The following is a 26096-nucleotide window of genomic DNA, read 5'->3' on the forward strand; positions in this document are numbered from 1 at the left end:
TTTAAATATGAAGTTTGGTGACTTTATTATTCAATATTTCCATATCGTTCAAGAATCATGATTTTCACAAGATGAAGGAACAGAAGCAGGCCAGTAGGCCCATTGGGTCTGTTGCATGACTAAACTCATCCTTAGTTCACCACCATTTTCCCCATATCCCTTGACACCCTAATCCCATTTCCTGTTTAAACACCCACAGTGATCCAGCCTCCACTGCTTTGTGCAGCAGTGAGATCCACGGCCCTCTGACTATAGAAGTTCTTCCCCCTCTGTTTTTGTTCTAATTTTTTTTATATATAATTTTTTATTTTTCATACTGTGAACCATATCAACCAAAATATATACAAACGTTTCTCTTTTAAATATACAGTGGCATTTTCTCCCTTTTTCCCCCCCTAACCTTCCCTCCCCTTCTGTGAGAAGCAGAGGTGCCTTCACAGATTTCACTCGAGACAAAAATTGAGAACAAAGAACATTTATTTTACAACAGTGCAAAGTTGGGTGCTTCCCCTTACCCTGGGAATGCATACACACACTGGGTCTCACCCAACTTTTTATACATTCCATTTCAGTACAGAGGTACCTCCCCCCTTAACATTCTTCTGCCTCCTGGATTGGTTTAGCATTAGGTAATTCTGCCTACGTGCAGTTCATGTGCCTTTCTGTAAACTTGTTTACCAGGAAGTGTCATGTCTTTGTTCTTATTCATTAATCTCAACCACCCCCCCCCCCCCCCCCCAGGACTTGCTAAATCTATCTACTTGCTATAAGACCCCTATTCTATTATACTTGCTTAACCCTTCCTTACATTCCATTCTTACTTCACCCTTATTTAACCCACCATAATTCATTCCTAATTAGCACTTGCTTGACTCCCCATATTCCATTATCCCTCACACTTCCAAAACCATTAAATATTCAACATAAACAATACAATAAAACCACTAAACAATGTCATCACACAATGAAAATAAACAAGAAAAATGTGTCATCCACTTTTACACACCGGATCAAGTCATTTTGTCTTATCATTTTAGGGGGTGGAAGTCCGAGGCAAGCCTTCTCTGCAACGTTCCATGTACGGTTCCCAAATTTGTTCAAATAATGTAAATTTATTTTTTTTAATATGTTATTTTTTCCAATGGAATACATTTATTCATTTCCATGTACTATTGCTGTATTCTTATGCTCTCTTCCATTTTCCAAGTTGACATTATACATTTTTTTGCTACTGCTAAGGCTATCATAATAAATCTATTTTGCACTTTATCCAATTTGAGGTCTAATTCCTTACTTCTTACATTATTTAGAAGAAAGATCTCTGGATTTTTTTGGTATGTTATTTTTCGTGATTTTATTTATCATCTGATTTCGATCTTCCCAAAACATTTTCACTTTCTCACATGCCCAAATTGCATGTACCGTTCCCATTTCCTTACAGCGAAAACATCTATCTGATAATGTTGGATCCCATTTTTTTTAACTTTTGGGGCGTGACCAATTATACTGTATCATGTGTAACCTTGTGTTCATTATATTCTTCATAGTTCCAGAACATAACTTTTCCCATGTTTCATTTTTTATCTTTATGTTTAAATCCTTTTCCCACTTTTATTTGTGTTTATAGCTTATTTCATCATTTTCCTTATCTTGCCGCTTGATGTACATGTTCATTATAAATCTTTTAATTATCATTCTGTCTGTAATCACATATTCAAAGCTGTTTCCTTCTGGTAATCTCAGTCTGTTTCCAAATTTATCCTTTAAATAAACTTTCAGTTGATGATATGCAAACATTGTACAATGAGCTATTCCATATTTGTACTTCAACTGTTCAAATGTTAATAAATTATTTCCCAAAAAACAATTGTCTATTTTTTAAATTCCTTTTCTCTCCTATTCTCTAAAGGAAAGGTTATCTATTGTAAAAGGGATTAGCGGATTTTGTGTCAATAATAATTTTGGTATTTGGTAATTCGGTTTTTTTTCCTTTCTAAGTGAATCTTCTTCCATATATTTAGTAAATGATGCAGTACTGGTGAGCTTTTATATTGTAGCAGCTTTTCATCCCACTTGTAAAGTATATGTTCTGGTACCTTCTCCCCTATTTTATCTATCTATATCTTAGTCCAGTCTGGTTTTTCCCTTGTCTGGTAAAAATCTGATAAATACCTTAATTGTGCTGCTCTATAATAATTTTTAAAGTTTGGTAACTGCAAACCACCATGGTTGTACCTCTCTGTTAATTTATCTAACACTATCTTCAGTTTCCTCCCCACCCCCGACTTTCCATAAAAAAATCCTTATTATTCTCTTTAGTTCATTGAAGAATTTCTCTGTTAAGGGAATTGGTAATGATTGAAATAAGATTTGTATCCTTGGGAAGACATTCATTTCAACGTCCTCCCTATCAATGTTAGCGGTAATTCTTTCCAATGTTCTAAGTCTTCCTGCAATTTCTTTATTAGTGGCTGGTAATTTAATTTGTACTGGTGGCTTAAATTATTATCTAACCTAATACCTCGGTATCGGATTGCTTGTGTCTGCCATTTAAATGGAGATTCATTTTTAAATTCTGTATAATCCGCATTACTCATTGGCATCACTTCACTTTTATTTGATCTTGTCCCCCGATATTCCTTCATACTCCTTCAATTTCTTACCTAATTTTTAAATTGATATTTCTGGTTCTGCAAATAAACTGATTTTATACTCCTTCTCCTTTATTTTTATCCCTTTTATTTTATTTTCTGTTCTCATCAGTTCTCCTGATGGTTCTATTGCTAAAGCAAACAGTGAGGGGGATAGTGGCCATCCCTGCCTAGTTGACCTACTTAATTTAAATTGGTTCGATACATATCCATTTACTGTTACCTTCGCCAATGGACCATTATATAATGCTTTAATCTGGTATATTGAACTTCTGTAATATTTTGAATAAATAATTCCATTCTACTCTGTCAAAGGCTTTTTCTGCGTCTAAAGCAACAGCCACCGTTGGCATCTTATTTCCTTCAACTGCATGAATTAAATTAATAAATTTACAGACATTATCCGCTGTTCGTCTTTTCTTAATAAATCCAGTTTGATCTTGTTTTATTATTTTTGGTATACAATGGACCAATCTGTTTGCTAATAATTTTGCTATTATCTTAGAATCTGAATTAAGTAGAGATATTGCTCTATATGATGCTAGTGTTAGTGGATCCTTCCAGTCTTTGGTATTACTGTAATTATTGATGTCTTACATGAATCTGGCAAGTTTTGTGTTTATTCTATCTCGTTCATTACTTCCAGGAGAGGAGGAATTAATAATGCTTTAAATGTTTTATAGAATTCTATTGGGAATCCATCCTCTCCAGGCATTTTATTGTTCGGCAGCTTTTTTTTAATATATCTTGTACTTCCTCTATTTCAAATGTTTTTATCAATTTGTTTTGCAACTCTTCCTGCAATTTCAGCAGTTCAATTTTAGATAAAAACTCTTCTATTTTATAATCTTTCCCCTTGTTCTCAGTTTGGTATAATTGTTCATAAAATTCCTTAAAGTTCTCATTAATCTCCATTGGATTATATGTAATTTCTTTTGTCCTTTTTCCTTGATGCCAATACAGTTCTTTTAACTTGTTCAGTTTTAAGTTGCCAGGCTAATATTTTGTGTGCTTTTTCTCCTAGTTCATAATACTTTTGCTTTATTTTCATTATGTTCTTCTCCACCTTATACATTTGTAGTTTCGTATTTTTTTTGTCCGCCAATTCTTCTTGTTGTTATATCATCCCTTGTTGCTAGTTATTTTTCTGTACTTACCATCTCCCTTTCCAACTACTCTATTTCCCGATTGTAATCCTTTTTCATCTTAGCCACATAACTTATTATCTACCCTCTAATGAAGGATTTAATTGCATCCCATAATATAAATTTGTCTTTCACTGATTCCATATTTATTTCAAAATACGTTTTAATTTGGAATTCAATAAACTCTCTAAATTCCTGCCTTTTAAGTAGCATGGAATTTAACCTCCATCTATATGTTCTTGGTGGGATGTCCTCCAGTTCTATTGCTAATAACAGGGGTGAATGATCAGATTGTATTCTATCTTTATATTCAGTTTTCCTAACTCTCCCTTGAATATGGGCCAACAACAAAAACATATCAATCCTTGAATGTTTTATGCCTACTCGAATAATATGAATATTCCTTCTCTTGGGTGCTGCCTCCTGCATAAGTTTCATTTCCTGCACTGATTTAACCATAAATTTGGCCACTGTATTCTTTTTGCTAATCTTTTGTCCAGTTTTATCCAACATTATCCAAATTAAGGTTAAAATCCCCTATCAATATATTCCCTTGCGTATCTACAATCTTCAAAAAATTATCTTGCATAAACTTTTGATCCTCATTAGGTGCATATATATTGAGCAAATTCCAAAATTCTGAATATATCTGACACTTTATCATTACATACCTCCCTGCTGGATCTATTATTTCCTCTTCTATTTTGATTGGTACATTTTTATTGATTAATATAACTATACCTCTGGCTTTTGAATTATGTGATGCTGCTGTTATGTGCCCTACCCAGTCTCTTTTTAATTTGTTATGTTCCACTTCAGTTAGATGCGTTTCATGCACAAATGCTCTATCTATTTTTTCTTTTTCAGTAAATTTTATAGCCTCTTCCGTTTAATTTGGTTACGTATTCCATTAATGTTTATAGTCATATAGTTCAACATGGCCATCTCATATCCTGTTTACACCTCATTTCTGCTTCCTCACCACCACTCTTTTCCCCATTTTCATCTGTTTTCCCTTTTTGAACTCAATGTATGACAATGCATTTAAATGTATGACAACCCACATCCAATATTCCCTTAACCCCAAATCCCCACCCCCCTTTAGTTGCCCCTTATTTCTTGCCGGGCAACCACAACACCCCCTTCCATTTGGATTGCGAACCCGCTCGCAAGCGTCAACTGATTTTGCAGTGACAGTTATACTCTTCCCCCAACCTCCACCAGAAACTTTTTTTACACATATAACAAAGTTCACCCTCTTTTCCCCCCTTACTTTTCTTCCCTTCTCTTTCCCTTCTTTAGTTCTTTACATATACATTATTTTTACATCTTTATATATATTTTATCGTCATTCTTCATTCTTGTTCCAACTCTTATTACAACTGTTACATTCTTGTTACAACTGTTATCTCTCCTTCTGTCCTGCAAGCGTTCTACAAATTCTCGAGCTTCCTCCAGATCCGAGAACAGCCTGTTTTGCTCCCCAAGGATAAATATTTTAAGAACAGCTGGATGTCTTAACATAAATTTATAACCTTTCTTCTATAGGATTGATTTAGCTGTATTAAACTCCTTCCTCTTCTTTAAGAGTTCAAAACTTAGGGCAGGGTAAAAAAAATTTTTTTTGACCCTTGGATTGTTGGCCTTCATAAATCGGAGTATTGAATTCAAGAGTAGGGAAGTTATGATAAAATTGTACAAGGCATTGGTGAGGCCAAATTTGGAGTACTGTGTACAGTTTTGGTCACCAAATTATAGGAAAGATATAAACAAAATAGAGAGAGTACAGAGAAGGTTCACGAGAATGTTGACAGGATTTCAAAGTTTGAGTTACAGGGAAAGGTTGTGCAGACTGGGGCTTTTTTCTCTGGAGCGTAGAAGATGGAGGTGTTTAAGATTTTAAAAGGAACAGACAGAGTAAATGTGAATAGGCTTTTTCAATTAAGAGTGGGGGAGATTCAAACTAGAGGGCATGGTTTAAGATTGAAGGGGGGAAATTATAAGGGGAACATGAGGGGAAATTTCTTTACGCAAAGGGTGGTAGGGATGTGGAATGAGCTTCCGGGAGATGTGTTTGAGGCGGGATCATTGGTTACATTTAAGGAAAGACTGGATAGTTACATGGAGAGGAGAGGACTGGAGGGGTATGGACCGGGTGCTGGTCAGTGGGACTAGGAGGGTGGGGATTTGTTACGGCATGGACTAGTAGGGCTGAACTGGCCTGCTCTGTGCTGTAAGTGGTTATATATGGTATTCCAATGGTTTATTGTGTATCTCAAAAATTTTACTAAAACGGATCTTGGTTTTTGATGCGCTTGTGTTTTTGGAGCTGGTGTTCTGTGAGCCCTTTCTATTTTCATTCCTTCCTGCATTTCTGTCGTTCTCAGGACTTTTGGGATCCATTCTTTTATAAATTCCTTCATATCTGTGCCTTCTTCATCTTCCTTTAGGCCCACTATTTTTATGTTGTTTTGCCTACTGTAATTTTCCAACATATCAATTTTCTGACCTATCAACTCTTGTGACTCTTTAATTTTTTTAATCACTTTCTTTCAATTTTCTTCTTGTCATTCACTACCATTTCTACAGCCGTTTCTCATTCTTCCACATTTTCTAGTCTTTTCCCTATTTCTGTCATGACTAGTTCTAATCTTTGCACTTTATCTTCTGTACTTTTCATTTTTCTTTTAATTGCACTGAATTCTAATAACCATTCTTTTAATGCTCTCATTTGTTCTTGAAAAAAAGCTTTATCTATATTTCTGTCCATCTGTTTTACCTTCTATTTCTCTGTGCAGATCTTGGTCTTCTTCTTCCTCTTCTTCTGTGTCTGTACCCGTGTTTGTGTCTTCTTTTCTTTGTATCTGTATCTCTTCTGACTTTCCTGATGAATAGCTTGTCTCACTTTGTCAGGCCTCTTCTTGCTTGGCCTCTTGCTGTTGGTCGTCTTCTTCTGGGCTACTCATCTGTTGGGCCTCATCCTGCTGCTGTTCTTTCTTTTCACTCCTTTTCCTGTCACTTTCCTCTTCTTATAGCTGAGAGCTCTGGTGTTGGGCATCCCTCAGCTGGTCGTGGTGTGATTCCCCGCTCCTTAGCTGAACCCCCTCCCATCAGTGTTATTCTTCTCCTTAGTATGCACACTTTTGTTTGGTTCAGAAAGCCATTTTTGCAGTCCACCGGTCAGGGGGTCGCGAGTCCGCGGGGCCGCCACCAACCTTGGAGATCGGGTGCTCTTCTCCACCAAGGCTCCCTGTTTCTTCGTGCAGATAAGGCCTTCTCCTTTCTTTTCTGGTATCTTTTCTTCTTTTTTTCTCGTTGCTTTTACTTTTTCCTTCTTGGGTGCCATTTTCTTTCTTTTCTCTACTTTATCTTTTATTTGTTATATTTTGTATTTATTGAACTTTGTTTTTCTTCACTCTATTTCTTCTTTTCTGGAGAGGTCTGGTATTCCCCTACTGGCCACTACTCCATCACGTGACTCCTCCGATTGAGAGTCTTTTTGTTCTAATTTTATGACCCCCTTGTTCTCGATTCACCCACTGAAGGCAACACCTTATGCACATTCGAAACCTCTCGGTATTCGAAATGTCTCGATGAGCTCCCCCTCCCCCCCCCCCCCCACCCCACAGTCTCAAATGAATACAGTCCGAGAGCTACCAAACATTAGCCCTCTCGTTCTAGGAATCATCCTGGTAAATCTCCTCTCCAACATCATCACATCTTTTCTGAGGCAGGAGGCCCAAAACTGCCCACAGTTGCCCCAAATCTTAGACTGGATTCTCTCCTGGTAAATTCAGTTATAAACCTTTATTTTTCCACTTTACTCTCAAAAGTAACAGCTTAGCCCCTCTCTTTTATTTTGGATTAGCAACAGATCTTGAAATAAAAATTACATTTATGTCTCTCTTTCTTTTTGTTTTACAAGAGGAGAAATCATTTATGGTTAATATATATTTGTTAAATACTAAAATGTTCCTTTTCTTGTAAATACACAAACGTAATGTAACTCTCCCCTGCAGATATATTTGATACAACTCGATAAACAGATTGAAGAAGATAGGAAGATGGAAAGAAGAGGTGGTAACTGGGCAGTGTCAATCGAGGTGGCCTCTGGGAATCTGTGTGGTGGGAGGGGGTGGTGGTGGATCGCAGGAGAACCTCCAACCAATGACCTCGCTAGACCACCTCTGAAACCTGGGGTTCACCGGGGGCTGGGGACCGAGCCCTCTTCTTCCCGCCAGCCCCGAAGGAGCTGGTTGACCAGGCTGTTAGGCTTCACACTCGGGCGCCCGCTCGGCAGGGGAGGGAGAGGGTTGTGCCTGAACTCGATGATGGCCATGCGGGCACGGTCGTAGGTGTCACGGTTGGGGACCTGCAGCATCCTGACGTAATTCCCCGGCAGGTCCCGGAATCGGGGCGCCAGGACCCCAAAGAGTTTCGGAATGAGGTCCTTCTCCTGCAGGAGGGGAGGGAGGGAGATTTATCCACAGGCTTGCATGCACTCCGTTCCCGAGGCATAAGGCACAGGAGCAGAGATAGGCCATTCAGCCCATCGAGTCTGCCCCACCAATTAATCATGAGCTGACCCAACCTCCCACTCAGCCCCAATGCCCGGCCTTCTCCCCAAGACTTCGATGCCCTGGCTAATTAAGAACATGTCAATCTCTGCCTCAGATACACCCAACTACCCGGCCTCCACAACAAATTTCACAGATTCACCACCCCCGGTCTTAAGAAATTCCTCCGTGTCTCTGCTCTAAGCGGACATCCTTCAACCCTGAAGTTGTGCCCTCTTGTCCTGGACTTTCCCACGGTGGGGAAACAACCTTTCTACATCTACTCTGTCCACACCTTTCAACGTTCCAAATGTTTCAATGAGGACCCCTCCCACACCACATTCTTAAATTCCAAACGTTACAGGCCAAGAGCTGTCATAAGATAACCCTTTCGATCTCAGAATAAACAATAAACTCATGATTATACATCACCTAAAAGAATATAGGTTGAAAGAAGCGTTCTCCAAATAGTGCCCCTCCCTCCCTCCTCGCTACCCTCAACTCCCTCCTCACCAACCCCCTCCCTCTTCTCTGACCCCCACCCTCCTCACTACCCCCAACTCCCTCCTTGCCGACCCCCTCCCTCCCCGCTGCCCCCTCCCATTGGAGGACTCACCGTCAGCCAAAAGTTAGCCAGCTCCATTGCACGCAGGTCAGCGTCACCCCTCTTGGCGTGGTCCACCAGCTTGCAGGCGAGACAGGGAGTCAGCACGGAGATCGCTCAGCTTAGCCAACCCATCCCTTCCCCTTGATACTCACCCCTCCAGTCCCCTACACCCCTCCCTGTCCCTGCAACCCCCCTTCAGTCCCTACATCCCTCCCAGTCTCTGTAACCCCCCACTCCAGTCCCTACATCCCTCCCTGTCCCCTACACCCCTCCCTGTCTCTGTAACCTTCACTCTGGCCCCCCTGTACCCCTGCTGTCCATCCCCATTACCTTCTCTGCGTAAACCTTCATCTCGTCAGCACGTGCCAGCGTGGTCTCAATCCTCTCGTGCCGGACAAGTGCGGTGACCAGACACCGGAGCATCTCGATGCGAGAGCGTGGGCCCAGCCCCATGCGCCGGTACATCCGGCCATGGCTAATCCTCAGCACCGCACTGAGGTGCATCTTCCAAACTAATTGGTGGGGGGTAAGGACAGGGGTCATAGATCAGCTCCTCAAACTCTGCTCCTGGATAACACCATCATTCTCTCTATTTGCAAACCCCAGTCTGTTTGTCCCCTCCCCCTCCCTCAGGTCTCCCCACCCACACCGCCATTCCATCTCCTCCTCTCCCTCCTCCCTTACCTCCAACCCTCCCCACCCCTCCTTAAGCTCCTCCCTCCCCTTCACCCATCCTTCACATCTTCTCCCCTCCTCCTGCCTCCTTTCTCACCTACCACACCTCTCTCCCTCAACCCCTCATTCCACCCTTTCTCAACTTCACCTCCATCCTTTCTTCACTCCACTCCATCACCTTTCAACTTCCTCCTCCTGCCTCCTTCACCACATCAATCCCTCGTTCCCCTTTCTCCTGCTCCTCTCCCTCCCTCTCTTCACCTCACAATCACCTCCTCCCTTTTCCCTACCTCCTCCCCATCCTCTCCCTCCCCCTCTCTCTACTTCTCCCTCCCCCTCTCTCTACTTCTCCCTCCCCCTCTCTCTACTTCTCCCTCCCCTCCCTACCTTTCTCTCCCCTCTCCCTCCTTTTGTTTCTCGCTCCCCTCCCTTCATTTCTCCCTCCCCTCCTCTCCCCCTACCATTGTTTCTTTCTCCCTCCCTTTGTTTCTTCCCCTTCCTCTTCCCTCCCTCCGTTTTTCCCACTCCCTCCGTTTTTCCCACTCCCTCCGTTTTTCCCACTCCCTCCGTTTTTCCCTCACCTTCCTTCTCTCCCTCGCCTGGTTCCGGCTTCGCTCAAAGCGCTGCCATCTAATTGTCCGTTCGCTCCGCTTCCGACGGGATCCCACGACCTTTGACGAAGGTTCCGCCGCTTCCGGTCCGACGAGGGTTAGATCTTCTTGGAGGGGCTGAACAGCCTCCTCTTGTCCCACATCCCTGTCCCAGACCAGAGAGATGGGTTGAATTCCCCCTCCAGACCCAAACCCTGCAGGAATTGAAGATGTAAACAGTGCGTCAATATTTTGTTTAAAAATGTAAAACAGTAAAAAGCCTCTGTGAAGGCATTTTTCCCCAGACACGGCCAAGACCTCCCCAACACGGTCAAGAACCCCCGACACGGTCAAGATCCCCCTACCAGACAAGGCCAAGACCCCCCCCCCCCGACACGGCCAACAAACCCAGACACAGCTAAGACCTACCCTGACATGGTCAAGACCCCCCAACACGGTCAAGATCACCACCCCAGACATGGCCAAGACCCCCTAACACAGCCAACAAACTCCAACACAGCCAAGACCCCCCCCCGGACATGGCCAAGACCTCCCCCAAGACGGTCAAGACCCCCCGACACAGTCAAGATCTCCCCCCAGACATGGCCAAGACCCCCCGACACAGCCAACAACCCCTGACACGGCCAAGACCCTCCAGCCATGACCAATCTATGCACAGAGTCTTGATCTAGGGGGCAGAGCCTCAAGACTAGGGGAGCTTGGGAAGCAGGCTGAGATTACCAGAAGAAGCAGCTTTGAATATGTGATTACAGAAACAATGATAATAAAAAGATTTATAACGAACATTTACATCAAGCTGCAAGAGAAAGAGAAAGATGAAATAAGCTGTAAACCCAAACAAAAGTGGGAACAAGATATAAACATAAAGATAAAAGATGAAAAATGGGAAAAGCTATGCTCCGGAACTATGAAAAATATAATAAACATGAGGTTACGCATGATACAGTATAATTGGTTACACAGGTTATATATCATGCCCCAAAAGTTAAATAAATGGGATCCAACATTATCAGATAGATGTTTTCGCTGTAAGGAAATGGGAACAATAGTACATCCAATTTGGGCATGTGAGAAAGTGAAAAAGTTTTGGGAAGATCTAAATCAGGTATGAAATAAAATCACAAAAAGCAAGAAACCAAAAAATCCAGAGATCTTTCTTCTAAGTAATATAAGAAGCAAAGAATTAGGCCTCAAACTGGATGAAGCGCAAAAAAGATTTATTATGATAGCCTTAGCTGTAGCAAAAAAATGTATAATGTCAACTTGGAATCAGAAGAGAGCCTGAGAGTACAGCAATGGTACATAGAAATGAATAAATGTATTCAATTGGAAAAAAATAACATATAATTAAAAAAATAAAGTCACATTGTTTGAACAAATTTGGGAACCGTACATGGAACACAACAGAGAGGGCTTGCCTCAGACCTCCACCCACTAAAATGATAAAATGGGAAGAAAACAAAATGACCTGATCAGTGTGTAAAAGTAGATGACACAATTTTCTTGTTTATTTTCATTGTGTGATGACATTGTTTAATGGGTTTATTTTATTGTATATTTTGTACGTTTAATGGGTTTGGAGGGGGTGGGAAGGAGGGAGGAGGGAAAAAAGGGGAGAAAAATGCCACTGTGTGGGAAATGAGGGAAAGAGGGAAATGTTTGTGTGTATTTTGATTGATATGGTTCACAGTGTGAAAAATAAAAAATTTAAAATAAAAGACTAGGGGAGCCGATGTTTTCAACTATGATGGGTGGGAGGGGTGGGGATGGGGGGGGGGGGGGTAATTTCTCCAGGACATTCCCACACAACATAAGTGCAACCCCACCTCACTCATAAACACCTACACATCTCAGAAACCCCACTCTCTCTATCCCTATCTCTCTATATTACACCCTCTCTCTGTCGCTCCAACTCTTTCTCCCCAACACACACAAACCTCCCAGCCCCTCTTCCCTCTCTCTCTCACACACACCTCCCACCCCCTCTCCCCTCTCTCTTTCACACACCTCCAATCCCCTCCCTCACACACACCTCCCACCCCTTCCCTTCTCTCACACACACCTTCCACCCCCCTCATCTCTCTCTCACACACACCTCACACCCCCTCTCCCCTCTCTCACATATCTCTCATCCCCTCTTCCCTCTCTCACACACACACCTCCCACCCCCTCTCCCCCCTCTCTCACACACCACCTCCCACTCAGACAGAATCTGCCAGCCCAGCCAGGAGAACATCCGCTGACTCGATGCTGCGACCACACAGGTTCCTCAAACCTGTGCTGCTCTGCGTTCGGCTGCCAGCGCCCAAGCTGCTTCCTCTTGTCAGCTGAAGGTGTGAAGAACCAAGCCCTGCACCAGTCCCTCTCATGGTGCACACATCCTGCTCTCTCTAGTGTGCAGAAATCTGAGGGGGGTGGGGTGCAGGGACGCTTTACAAAGATCATGTTGGCTGTGGGCAGAGTGAACACACGGGAAAGCTTCAGGAACTCAGCCGGTCTTTACAGCATCCATAGGAGACAAAGATCTAATGGGTCTGGTCCACTCTTTCTTTATTTTTCAATGCTTTTGGAAAAAATAACATCAGATATATGCCGTTGCTGTGTGTTCCTGTCTATTGCTGGTGACCTCTCCACCTGAAACTCACCACCCCTCCATCAATCAGAACAAATGGGCGGGGAGGAATCCAAACCAACAAAAGGTGTTAATCCGATGTGAGAAGGGGTCAGGCAGAAGTTACCATTGCCTGTGTGGAAGGAGACAGGGAAGGGAGGGACTGAGATCTCCCAGTGGGACTGAAATTCCTCCCCCCCCCCCACCCCCGTCCTGCCCCTAGCTGACAGGGAGATAGCACTCGCCTCAATGTCGGAGGGACTGAGATCTGTCCACTGCCGTAGCGTGGATCTCCCAGTGGGCCACCCCTTTCAATTCCCCGTCCTGTCCTCTAGCTGATCTGTCTGTCCGTAGTCTCATGCACTGCCGGACCGAGACCGCCCGCAACTTGGAGGAGCAGTGCCTCATCTTCCAGTCTGGGCTCCCTCTGACCGGAGGGCATCAATATTGACTTATCTGGCTTTCGTTAAACTCCTCCCCCACCCCCATCCTCCACTTCTTCTACACCCCCCCCCCCTCCTCCCCGCCCGCCGCATCTCCCTTCCCTGTCTCCTTTCGCATAGACCGGATAAATTCGACCTCGTCCCTTATCTCCCCCCTCCGCCCACTTCCAGTTCTCCTCCCTCCACTCACCCAGCTACCCCTCCAACCACCCTCCTCCCCGATCGCTGCTGTCCTCTCCTTTCTCCACCTATCACCTCCTGCCTTTGCGACCACCCCCTCTCCCCCACCCCAACTCTTTTATTTGGACACCTGCTGACATTTTCTCACACCTCGATCAGGCCTGAAATGTCGGGTTATCTTTGCTACCTGCAGTTTGACCCGCGAGTGTCGTGTTTTTCCTTCGTCTATGCGGCCCGCAGATTTTCGTGATTTATTCCCAACGCTCTTTTGTTGGTCTGGATTGTTTGAATTTTATCCTGATTCTACCTTCGCTGATTCTTCATTTGAAGAGGGGCTCAGGCCCGAAACGTCCGTAAAATATCTTCGTCTCCTGCAGACGCTGAAAAAACCGGCGGAGTTCCTCCAGCATCTCGTGTGTTCACGTCAGCGAGGCCAAATTTGGACAATTGTATGCAGTTTTGGTCACTGAACTACGGGAAAGATCTCAATAAAATAGAAAGAGAGCAAGAGATGATTTACTGGGACGTTGTCCGGACTTGAAGAGATGTTAGAACAAGGTCATCGGCCAAACTGCAGGAGGGGAGAGGATACGTGAGAGCCTGTGATAATTGGGAGAGCACATTGCCCCCACTGGGAGAGGTGATATGGGGTTGAGTGGGAAGGGGTGGCGAGGAGGGAGCGCACCGCCGCGGAAAGAGACTCCAAATCTGATAGGTGACTGAACTTCCGACCGAGCCCCTGCGGCCACATATCCTCAGCACTCAGCCCCGGCAGCTCGAGCAGTTCTCCGCCTCTAGCAAGGGCATAGTCCGGTGATACCTGCAACTCAGCGCATTCCCTCCGTGCTCACCTGCCCCCCACCCCGAACAATGTGACAGCCTCGTTCGCGCCGAGCAGTGCACAGATCTTCTTAGGACCATGGATTACCATGATGACGATTACTACAATGGCGGTTACTACCCGGTGGTGAGTCCCACTCTTTCTCTCTTGGATTCTGTTTCCTGAGTTCGACAATTACCGGGAGACCCCCACCCACCCACACTGGTCCCAGCCCGTCCCATCCATGGATCCGTCCAACAATCCCACCCGCACTGATCCCACCTCCACTTGTCCCTCGAAACCCTGTCCTATCCATGGATCCGTCCAACAGTCCCACCCTCACTGGTCCCACCTGCCCACATCCCTCCAAACACCGTCCTATCCATGGATCTGTCCAAATGTCCCACATTCATTGGTCCCACCTGCCCACATCCCTCTAATCCCCGTCATATCCACAGATCCCTCCAACAATCCCACCCTCACTGGTCCCACCCGCCCACATTCCTCTAAACCCTGTACTATTCATAGATCCCTCCAACAATTCCACCCTCACTGGTCCCACCTGCCCAGATCCCTCCAAACCCATCCTATGCATGGATACTTCCAAATGTCCCACCCACCCTGGCCCCACCCACCTGCCTTTAGCACATGACCCTCTAAAGGATGAGGGGAGGATCTCCACCCCCACCAATAGTCTTGATTCACAGGAAATTATTTACAAAATAAAAAATCGATTCAAGACTCTTCCCACCCTCCACATTATCTCCATAAATTTCCATCACTGTTTGTTGTTACACTCTCTCTCTGATAGTCAACATGGCTTTGTGTGTGGTAGGTTGCGTTGAACCAATCGAGGAGGTTACCAGGAAAGTTGGTGTGGATGTTGCCTACATGGGCAACATCCTTGGACGAGGTCCCTCGTGGGAGATTAGTCAGGAAGGTTCAGTCACTCAGTATTCATGGTGAAAGTAGTGAAATGGAGTTGACATTGGCGATAGGGGAGAAGCCAGACAGCTGGGGGCCTGTGACCCGTGGTGTTGTCTCAGGGATCAGTGCTGGGACCACTGTTGTTTGTCGCCTACACCTTAGATTCCAGAGGGCACTAAGATTGGAGGGGTTGTGCAGGGCCAGGAAGGGTTTCAAAGTTTGCAGAGGGATCTGGTCCAGCTGGAAAAGTGGGTTGCAAAATGGCAGACAAGGGTGATGTGTTGCATTTTGGAAGGACAAGGCAAGGTTAGACATAGTCGGGCACTGAGGAGTGCGGTAGAACAGAAAGAGCTGGGAATAAATAATTTTTTGAAAGTGGCGTCACAGGTCGTAAAGAGAGCTTTAGGCACATTGGCCTTCGTAAATAATCGTCTAGGAGTTGGGATGTTATGGTAAAGTTGTAAAAGACATCGGTGAGGCCAGTCTCTCTGGATGTCTGACTGTGCGTGCATCCCCGGAAACAGCCTGTAGGTCAGAGAGACCCCTGTCATGCTGGGATGGACCGTGACAAGGACCATCGCATCTTTTCCACTCACTCCTAGCGAATCAGCAGTCAGCTGTGACCATCTCCGCTCCACCGCAGGTGTCTCGGGAACAACGTGCGTGGTGGGCGATGTTCTGGTCATACAGGAAGGATCTGATATGAAGGGTTCCTCTCGCCACTAACCGGGCCAAGCTTGTTCTTTAATTATTTAAATTCAGGCGTACGATGCGGTGTCTCAGGCCATTTTAGCCCACGAGTCCGCCTGCCCAATTTACACCCCATTAACCTACAACCCCCATTATGTTTTGAACGGTGGAAGGAAATCGGAGCCCCCACGCATGCACAGGGAGAACGTACAAAATTCTTACAGACAGCGCGGGATTCAACCCCGGTCCCGATCGCCAGTGCTGCGCTGACCATGCCCCCCCCCCTCCCCCCCGTTCATGATGAGGCTTTCCTCCAGATGACCTGGACTGTCTGCTCTGGGAACCATTCCTGTGACCACCGAATCCCACCCCTCCCCCCTCTCAGTTTCTGCAGGACGTCTGATGGCCCTGTTGTCGAAGGAGTCTGAAAAAACATTTCCACGGAGGATAGGCAGAGCGGCAATTGGGACGTGGCGCGGCCGCGGCGCCAGGCCGAACCGGGGCAGGTAGAACCCCAGAACGTGGCAGCACTTGGTGCCCTCGAACCTTGATTCCATGAACAGTCTGATGCCGCCACACACGGAAGTGGTCATCGGGATGAGATTCATGTTGAGCGCACCCTTGCCCCCATTGCCTGGGGACATACATGTCCTTCAGACCCTGTCCAATTTGGACCCCCACATGAATCGGGAGAGAGCGCCGCGCCCACGGGCCTGATTTCTGGTGGACCTTTGCAATCTGCTCCGGCCTATTCTCATTGCACGCCTCGGCCCCTCCGAACCAGATCCCCAGCACCTTCAGGGGGTCGGATCTGTCTGTGAAGGGGATGGTGAGCCAGTTACCAGAGAACATCGGCTCGCTCTTCTGGTTTACCCTGGCACCTCAAGGTGGCCGCATAGGCTGGTCAGTGTCCTGACCGACCGTGTTATCCGGACGGAAGACGGCGCCGTCGTCCAAGTGCAGGGAGGCCTTGACCTGGGTGTCTCCGCTGCCTAGCAATGTCAGCCGTCTTACGGCCTTCCTAATGGACAGTCACTTCCACCGTCAGATGAGATGAGAACTGATCAAGATCTGGATTCACGATTCTTTTGACAGCCATGTAATAAAACAGAAAATGTAATATTACATGCATTTTCTTTAGTCTGTCATAAGGCAGAGAGAAAGAGGCACCCTTGACAGTGTGAGAGAGAAGCGAGAGAGAGAGAGTCCCTTCAGGGCCACCAAATGTCCGTGGATTTGCCTCCGGTGCTCCCGCAGCCTCTCCCTTTCATCGGCCGCCTGGGCTCCAGATCCAACCCTCTAGGAAACACCCGAGGACCCTTCGGGGCCCCTTCTTCCCGTCAGCGCCCTTGCGCATCCTGGTTCCCGTGAGCTGGTCTCCAGCAGCCCGCAGCCTAGCGCAGGACCCCCGACCGAAAGTCGCCCGCAGCCCGTGAGGGCCTTTCAGCCGCTGAGCCCACCCCCACTTGCTGGTCCTCTGCCGCATTCACTGTCCCTGTAGGAACGTCTCCTCTGGCCCCATGTCCCTTCAAACCCGTCCTATCTATGGATCCGTCCAACAGTCCCACCCACACTGGTCCCACCTGCCCACATCCCTCTAAACCCATCCTATCAAGGGATCAGCCCCATGTTTTCTCTGAACCTTGCAATAGCGCCTGCCTCATCTTCTCCACCGTCAACCGATCTACACTGGCACCACTCTCTGTGTAAAAATAAAATGTTAAATCCCTCCCCCTCTACTTACCTTCAACCTGTGTCCTTCTGGTTACTGATTCTCCTACTCTGGGCATTAACCAAAATAGGCCATTCAGCCCATCGAATCTGTCCCGCCATTTAATCGCTGATCCAGTCTCCCACAAAGCCCCACTGCCTCCCCATAACCTTTGATACCCAGTAATCAAGAACCCACTAATCTCTGCCTTAAATACATGCTCTATGTTTATAGGGCACCATATGCCCTTCGGCCCTCAATGTTGTGCGAACCTATATTCCTTTAAAAAATGTACCAAACCCTCTCTACCCTGTAACCTATTTTTCTTTCATCCATGTGCCTGTCTTAAATGCGCCCTAATGTTCCAGCCCCCTCCACCACCCCTGGCAATGTATTCAAAGAACCCATAACTCTGTGTAAAAAAAAACCACCCCTGACCTCTCCCCTAATCTTTCCTCCCTTCACTTTGTCCCTGAACAACAGAAAGGAGAGGGGCTGAATGGTCTCCTGTAACAGACAGGAGAGGGGCTGAACTAGCGGGAAGGACGAAGATTTTTCCTATAAATCGTGAACAATATACATTTCACAATCACACAACTTCCTTCTGAAAGTCAATGTTCAGCCAAGCAGCTTATTGACACCTTGGCCACTGCACAGAATCGTCTGCAGATCTGATGATTTCAAAATGCGTCAAACCCACATCCTAGAATGAGTGTTCTGTTTCTCTTCTGCCTCTGTCCACGGTTCATCCCCGTTGTGGGACAGAGGGCATTTCCCAACTCCCCCGTTCAAAATTCAATTTATTGCCCGGCTCGGTCTCGGCCGGCCCTCCACCAGTCCTGGTTTAAGTCCCTCGACCCCAGTCAAGAGCAGCCTGTGTGCTGTTCCGCCGCAGAGCACCTCGCCGGTCCGCCGTCGCAGTCACTGTCCCATGGGGAGGGGGGGGGGGGGAAGAGAGAAATCCGTCTTCTCTGCATCTCCTTCTCAAACGGTGGGTGGGTGGTCTTCCCGTTTTCTGGTGCCTTTCCCCACTCAAGCCAGTACGTTCCCCGTTCCGAGACTCCCCCCCCCCCCCACCCCCCTTGAGGTAAATAATCCTCTCCGACCGCTTTCCGGAATCTCTGCCCTCTGGTTATCGGTCCTCCTGTCCTGGAGGACGATTTCCTCCTCTCCACCCACCGTTCAGAATCAAAACTTATGTCACGAAAATTCGTTGTCTTGTGGCAGTTTAACAGTGTTTATATCAACCACTTTCCAACAATAAAAAAAATTGAGAAGTGGGGCCGTGGTCTGAGGGTCACTATCCGTTCAGGGATCTGATGGGAGTTTTGGGGGGGGGGGGTGTGGGGAAGAAGCTGTCCTTGTGCAGCTGGGTGCTCGAGTTCAGGACCCTGGACCTCCTTCCCTGATGCGAGCAGAGTGATGGGGGTAGTCCTTGAGGAGAGAGGCTGCTTCCTTAAGACACCCCCTCCTGTAGACGCCCTCAATGGGGTGAAGCCTATTGATGTGGCAGGCCGGGTTCGCAGCCCTCTGGGCCTTTATTCTTACCCTGAGAGTTGGCGCCTCCGATCCAGGCGGTGATGCCACCGGCCAGCACGTTCGCCTCGGTCCGCTGGCGACACACCGGATCTCCTAACCAAGCCGCCGGCGAGCCCTCCTTCGCGATTGCATCGACGTGGAGGCTCCGGGGGCGGGGAGAGATCCGTCAGTGACCTGTACGCCAGCGGCAGCGCGATTTACGCCACGGGGAGCACGGTCTCGGGGGATCTTTCCTGGACCCAGCAGGTCAGCGCCTCTGAGTTGGCGAAAAGTCAGCGCGACCTCGGAAACCCTGTGGCGGAAAGTGCGCCGACCGGCTGCATCGCGGTCTGGTCGGGGGGACGCCAGTACCCCAGAGCGTAAAGCTTGGCAAAAAAAAAATAGTGGACACAGCCCAGGAGATCAGAAATAGGAGCAGAAGTCGGCTACGGAGGGAGGGATATGGACTGAGTGCAGGTCAGTGGGATGAGGCAGAAAAATAGTTCGGCATAGATTCGAAGGGCTGAAGGGCCTGTTTCTGTGCTGTAATGTTTTATGGTTCAAGCCTCTCTTTCGTTCTCTCACTCAGTCTCTGCCTCTCCCCCTCCCTTCTCCTCCCACTCTTGATATGACTGCACCTTCGCACGGGGTGGAAAACCACGACCCTGCGCTCATTTCCTGCATAGGAAGGGCTGCCAGCTAGCCAGCCACTCAGAGCACCCGGTGTGAGCATCAGCTCGTTAGGGGGCAGTGGGATCTCTAATCAAGAACGGTGGACCTCGGAAACGCCTCACCGGCCGCCTTTCCCCCCCCCCCCCCCTCACCGTCCCCTCTCTCCTCACCTTCCCCCTCCCCTTCGCCTCACCACCCCCTTTCTTCTCACTAACCCCTCCCTCCTCACCTCCTCCTCCCTCCTCCCCATCCCCTGCCTCCCCATCCCCCTCCCTTTCACCTCTCCCCTCACTGCCCCCACTCCTCACCAGCCCCTCCCTCCTTACACCCCCTGCCTCCTCGCCACCCTCTCTCCCCTTGCTCTCCCCCTCACCACCCCCTCCCTCCTTTGTCTCTCAACCACCACCAGCAGAGTGGAACCTTCCCCCCGGTCCCACCTCTACAAATATCTGGTGAGACCGCACTTGGGTTCAGTTCTGATCCCTCATTATAGGAAGGATGGGGAAGCCATGGAGAGGGGTCAGAGGAGATTCACCAGGACATCATTCGCCTGGATTGGAGAACGTGCCTCATGAGGTGAGGTATAGCAGAGCTAGGGGGCTTTTCTCTCTGGAACGAAGGATGAGAGGAAACAATAAACATTTACCAGATTCTGAGAGTGCCTTTTCCCCAAGCCAGGAATAGCGAACACTACAAAGTGAAGTTTAGGGAAGACACCAGGGGAACGTTTTTAACACAGAGAGTGATGGGTGCCTGGAATGCCTTGCCAGGGATGGCTGGAACATTAGACAGGCACGTGGATGGGTTATGAGGTAGGAAAAGATGGCATGACATTGTGGGCTGAAGGGCCTGTACTGTCCTGTACACATTTGCTGATGATTTATAAAAGGAGGATGAGTCGGCCTACAGGAGAGAGGCTGAAAACATGGCCGAATGGTGCATTAAGAGCAACCTGGTTCTCAATGTCACCAAAACCAAGGAACTGATTGTTGCCTTCAGGGAGGGCAAACCAGAGATGAACAATCCAGTGATCACTGGGGGATCAGAGGTGGGGAGGGGTGAGCACATTTAAGTTCTTGGGATTCACTATCTCAGACAATCGTTCCTGGGCCCAACACACCAATGGCAACATGAAGGCAGCATGTCAGCACCTCAATTTCCTCAGGAGTTAGCAGAGGTTCAACATGATGTAGGAAACCCCGGCAAACATCTACAGTTGTGTGGTGGAAAGTGTGCTGACTGGCTGCATCACGGGAACACCAATATCCCTGAGTGTAAATCCCCTGCAAAAGACAGTTGGCACAGCCCGGGACATCACAGGCAAAACCCTCCCCCACTGTCGAGAATATCTACGGGGAATGCTGCCATCGGAGAGCTTCAAGGATCTGCCCTGCCCGATACATGCTCTGTTCTCGCCACTGCCATCAAGAAAGAGGTGTAGGGGCCACAAGAATCACACCCACCAGGTTCAGGAACAGCTGGACAAACTCAATAAGGGGCTCATTTAAAGACTGAAATTTTCCAATTATTTATTTTTTTATTCTCTCTATATTGCACAGTCAGTTTGTTTACATTTCTTTATTTGTTTACTTGGATACTGTTATGAGCTCAGAGGTCCCCAAAACACAGCAGCAATAGATATTTACCAAGACAAATGGTTACTTCAACAAAAGTTGCTTTTAATGATCTTTAAACATGAAAATAGAATCGAACTTTAACTTACTTAACCTCACAACCCCCTTCGAATTCTAAGTGCACATGCACGTAATGTGTGTGTAAGTTCAGAAAAGTTCACAGTCCAATCTCACTTTTCATTCCTCCAAGTTCACTGGTGCAGGCAAATCTTATACTGTGCACAGAATTTAACATATATAATATTCACCGAGCTTTGGTTCTTGAAAGGTAAATGGTTACTGCTCAGGAAGGTCCTTGACAGTTTTCAGAGATGTGTTGTTCCAGAACCTCCACAACTGACGTACTTCATCAGTCACCTTCGTGTCTTGTTGATGAAACCTGCCCCGTCAGGGCTCTCCAGATGATAACCTCTTTCTTTCAAGTCAGCACAGAGTTCCTTCTTGTTTCCCCCCACCCCATAGTTCCAATAAAAACACATGTTGCTGGAGAAACTCAGCTGGTCAAAGAGTGGCAAAGATAATGACATGGAACTGACGTTTCGGGCTTGAGCCTCTTCATTGGGGTGAGCCGAAGGTTGGCAGGTTCTGGAACAAAGTGGTGGTCGGGGGGGCAGGGGGAGGAGCACGGACCCGCAGGCAGGACAAAGGGAGGGAGGAAACAGCAGAAAATGGGGGGGGGGGTTGTTAGTGGGGAGGATGAGGGGAGGTTTATTCAATTATATACTTTTTGTATTAATATATTATATGATTTAAAATTATAAATAAAATATTATAAAAAGGATCCACACCATCCAGCCCATGCTCTGTTCTCGCTGCTGCCATCAGGGAAGAGGTGTAGGTGCAACAAGACTCGCCCCCACCAGGTTCAGGAACAGCCTCTCCCCCCTCCACCATCAGACAGACTCAATCAGGGACTCATTTACAAACTTTTGCATTTTATTATTTTTTTCTCTGTAATGCACAGTCAGTTTGTTTACATTTCTTTATTCATTTACGTGTACAGATATTTAAACTAACAATAACACTGAACAACATTTTTTTCAAGAGGTTCGCTTCCTGAAAACAAGTTGGGATTATGATAGACGACATCAAGATGAACACAAACATAATTTCAGATTTGTCGTATCATGTGGGAAGTTGGCGAATCATTAAATTAACTTTTATTGAATTTTGCACCTTTAATCGCATCACGACGCTTTGGGTCAGTCACACGGACCTAAAAATGTTTTGCCACTGATTTCCATTTGTACTCGGCATCTGATGCCTCTCCTCTCAGTGTCCAGCAATTGTCAGATGGCGTCGATGGATTCCAGTGCCCCGTATCCCGCTTTTCCACGGTCGCAGTTCCCCTACTCCCCCCATGAAACTTTTTGCCATGTCCGTCACTGACTGCACCGCGATCGGCGGTAAGGTGCCCGGAGAATGAATTTTCAAGGACATGTTGCACTGCATGGTTTCCCGTGCTTGGTGCCAACTTAAAATATGATGGGAAATCACAAAAATAGGTCATATCTAAAATAAAAACGTGCTAGGAAAATGTGGAGGCAATTTCTCATGATCAGTGTCCCCAACATCCATAAAGAGTGTTCAGGAAGCCAACTCTTTGTCCTCCAGTGTTCCTGCCTTTTTTTGCCTCCACTCGGCCCCATCTTTCCCTTTATTATTTATTTGGGCCTGCCTGCTTTCTGCTCACACCCCAAAGATCTCAGATCCTCCATTCAGATGCTACCCAGGCTTTTCTGTGTACAGCCCCTCCCCACCACCACAGTAAAGTGCAAAAGTTGGCAGTTGATGTATCGTCCCCTCTGTTACATGAAGGAGCCAGCTGAGGTTGAAATGGGTCAGGGATGAAAGGCTACGCAATAGGAACGTTCCAAGATCGGGTGGTGGGGAAATTAATGGAAAGAATTCTTAGGGATAATATGTATAAATATCTGGATAGGCAGGGATTGATCAGGGACCCCCAACATGGGTTTGTGATGGGAAAGTCATGTTTGACGAATCTCGTTGAATTTTTTGAAGAGGTGACCAGAAAGGTAGATGAAGGTAGAGCAGTTGATGTGGTCTATTTGGATTTTAGTAAGGCTTTTGAAAAGGTTTTGCATGAAAGGTTAGTGAGGAAGGTTCAGTCTCTAGGGATTAATATAGAAATAGTCAGATGGGCTCAGTGGTGGCTGGAAGATAGGCACCAGAGAGTCATGGTAGACAACTGTCTGTCAGAATGCAGGCCGGTGATGAGCGGTGTGCCTCAGGGATTGGTGTTGGGTCCTTTGTTGTTCATCATTTATATTAATGATTTGGATGACGGGGTGATAAATTGGGTGAGTAAATATGTGGATGTTACAAAAATAGGGGGTGTTGTGTATAGTGAAGATGGTTTTTGTGAACTACAGAAGGATTTGGACTGTTTAGAAAAGTGGGCTGATAGGTTGCAGATGGAGTTCAATGTAGATAAGTGTGAGGTGATTCATTTTGGGAAGAATAACCAAAATAGGATGTATGCAATGAAGGGGTGGGCATTGAGGAATGCTGAGGAACAGAGGGATATTGGAATAACAGTTCAGCATTCCTTGAAAGTGGATTCTCATGTGGATAGGGTGGTGAAGAAGGCTTTGGGTATGCTGGCCTTTATAAATCATAGCATAGAATATAGGAGCTGGGAGGTGATGTTGAGACTGTTCAAGGTATTGGTGAGGCCATGTTTGGAGTATTGTGTGCAGTTCTGGTCTCTAAATTATAGAAAGGATATCAATAAGGTTGAGAGGGTGCAAATAAGGATTACGAAAATGTTGCCTGGATTGCAGTATCTAGAATATGGAGAAAGATTGAGTAGACTGGGTCTTTATTCATTGGAGCGTAGAAAGTTGAGAGGGGATTTGATAGAGGTGTTTAAAATTATGAAGGGAATGGACAGAGTAGATGTGAATAGGCTCTTCCCCTGAGGGTAGGGGAGATTGGAACAAGGGGTCAAAAGTTAAGGATTAGGGGGCAAAACTTCAAGAGGAAGCTTCTTCACTCAGAGAGTGGTGGCTGAGTGGAATGACCTTCTGGAAGAGGTGGTTGCAGCAGGGTCAATTCTATCATTGAAGAGGAGGTTGGATGAGTGCATGGATGTGAGGGGGTTGGAGGGTTATGGGCAAGGAGCAGGTAGGTGGAACTGATGGAGTTTCACTTAAATCGGTGCAGACTAAAGGGGTTGAGGTGGCCTGTTTCCATACTGTAAATTGTTATATGGTTATAAGATGGTGGGCAGTCCAAAATCCATAACATGCACCCCACCTCCCACCCCCCCAAAGTTTTTAAAAAATATTTTATTTATCAGAAATCAAAATCACAACCACAAATATGTATCAGAAAGGTTAACAAATTGTCAAAATCAATGGCGGTTACAGAAAAATAAAGATCTACAGAAAATCCTAACTAAAAGAAGCCTCCCTTCCCCACTAAACATTACCCCTCCCTCTATCCTAACTCTACCCCCTCCAATAAGAAAAAAGAGATATATTAAAACAAAGGAAATAAAATAGCTCAGGAGAATATCTAACATCATTCATTAACTCTCTGATAAGGAGATCCAGCAGCACTCAAGACCACTCTTAAATTAGAATAATCCAGATATGGGCTCCAAATCTTTTTAAATACACAATGCTTATCCCTTAAATCATAACTTATCTTCTCTATCGGTATACACAACCTCATTTCCGAATGCCATCATTGTAAATTAAGCTGTGTTTGCACGAGATAACTATACATTTCCTTGCTACTGCTCGATCTAATCGCAGGAACCCCACCTGAATTTTATCCAGTTTATATACCCAAGCCATTTCCTTAATTTCTCCAATTAAAAAAAAAACTTAGGATATAAAGAAAATGTTATCTTCAATATATCTTGCACACAATCTCTTAATCTAGACTAAAACCCCCTAACTTTCTCACAAGACCACATCTGAAGGATTGTGTGAAATTTTGGTCTCCTTATCTGAGGAAGGACATCCTCGCTATGGGGGTGGTGCAGAGAAGGTTCACTAGACTGTACTAGGGATGGAAGGACTTGCATATGATGAAAGGTTGGATTGACTAGGCTTGTATTCTCTGGAATTTAGAAGATTGAGGGGGGATCTTATATAAAATTCTTAAGGGTTTAGACAGACTGGACCCAGGTAGGTTGTCTCAATGCTGGGAAAAACCCAGAACCAGGGGTCACAGTTTAAGGATAAGGGGGAAGGTTTTTTTTTTAGGACCTAGAGAAGAAAACATTTCTTCTCTCAGAGGGTGGTGGATCTGTGGAATTCTTTGCCACCGGAAGTCATTAAGGCTAGTTCCTTGTCAATATTGAAGAGTAGGTTAGATTTGGCCCTTGGATCCAAGGGGTACTGGGAGAAGGCAGGAACCGGGTATCGATCAGCCATGAATGGCGGAGTAGGCTTGACGGGCCAGATGGCCGGCTCCTGCAGCTATTTTTCCGTGAGGGCAAACGTTTTTGCTCAGGACACCCAAACACAAATCCGAGGCACTCACTTTGTATCTTTTCAAACGTTCTGGAGCGAAATATAATTGGTGCATGAAGTTATACGTCACCATTCTTAACAGTTACTAACTTTGTCATGGCATCCCTGATGACATTCCTCCAACAATCCATTTCAAT

The 26096-nt window shown here is 46.1% G+C and overlaps 2 protein-coding genes across 2 annotated transcripts in view; one reads left to right on the forward strand and one right to left on the reverse strand.

Moving 5' to 3' along the window:
* On the reverse strand, positions 1-19279 carry mrpl17 (mitochondrial ribosomal protein L17). The gene is made up of 5 exons (XM_069940059.1): positions 19176-19279; positions 10216-10439; positions 9290-9471; positions 8969-9037; positions 1-8252 (listed from the first exon to the last, which is right to left on the reverse strand). The coding sequence occupies exons 3-5, from the start codon at positions 9461-9463 to the stop codon at positions 7998-8000; spliced, it is 498 nt and encodes a 165-aa protein (XP_069796160.1). The 5' UTR covers positions 9464-9471; positions 10216-10439; positions 19176-19279; the 3' UTR covers positions 1-7997.
* The window catches only part of LOC138764311 (C-X-C chemokine receptor type 3-like), a 14858-nt gene continuing 2395 nt past the window's right edge, over positions 13634-26096 (forward strand). The window contains exon 1 of the mRNA XM_069940057.1: positions 13634-14446. Coding sequence (XP_069796158.1) covers positions 14399-14446 — 48 coding nt within the window. The 5' untranslated portion in view covers positions 13634-14398. The remainder of the gene's footprint in view (positions 14447-26096) is intronic.

Source organism: Narcine bancroftii, chromosome 5 (assembly GCF_036971445.1).
Source record: "Narcine bancroftii isolate sNarBan1 chromosome 5, sNarBan1.hap1, whole genome shotgun sequence".
Taxonomy (NCBI): Eukaryota; Metazoa; Chordata; class Chondrichthyes; order Torpediniformes; family Narcinidae; genus Narcine; species Narcine bancroftii.

Excerpts from the sequence above, each read along its gene's own strand:
- mrpl17 (XM_069940059.1), bottom strand. The coding sequence starts at position 9,463 with ATGCACCTCAGTGCGGTGCTGAGGATTAGCCATGGCCGGATGTACCGG. Across the intron at positions 9,038-9,289 it reads TGAAGGTTTACGCAGAGAAG|CTGGTGGACCACGCCAAGAG; the intron begins GTAATGGGGATG and ends CTCGCCTGCAAG. Across the intron at positions 8,253-8,968 it reads TGGCTAACTTTTGGCTGACG|GAGAAGGACCTCATTCCGAA; the intron begins GTGAGTCCTCCA and ends CCCCTCCTGCAG.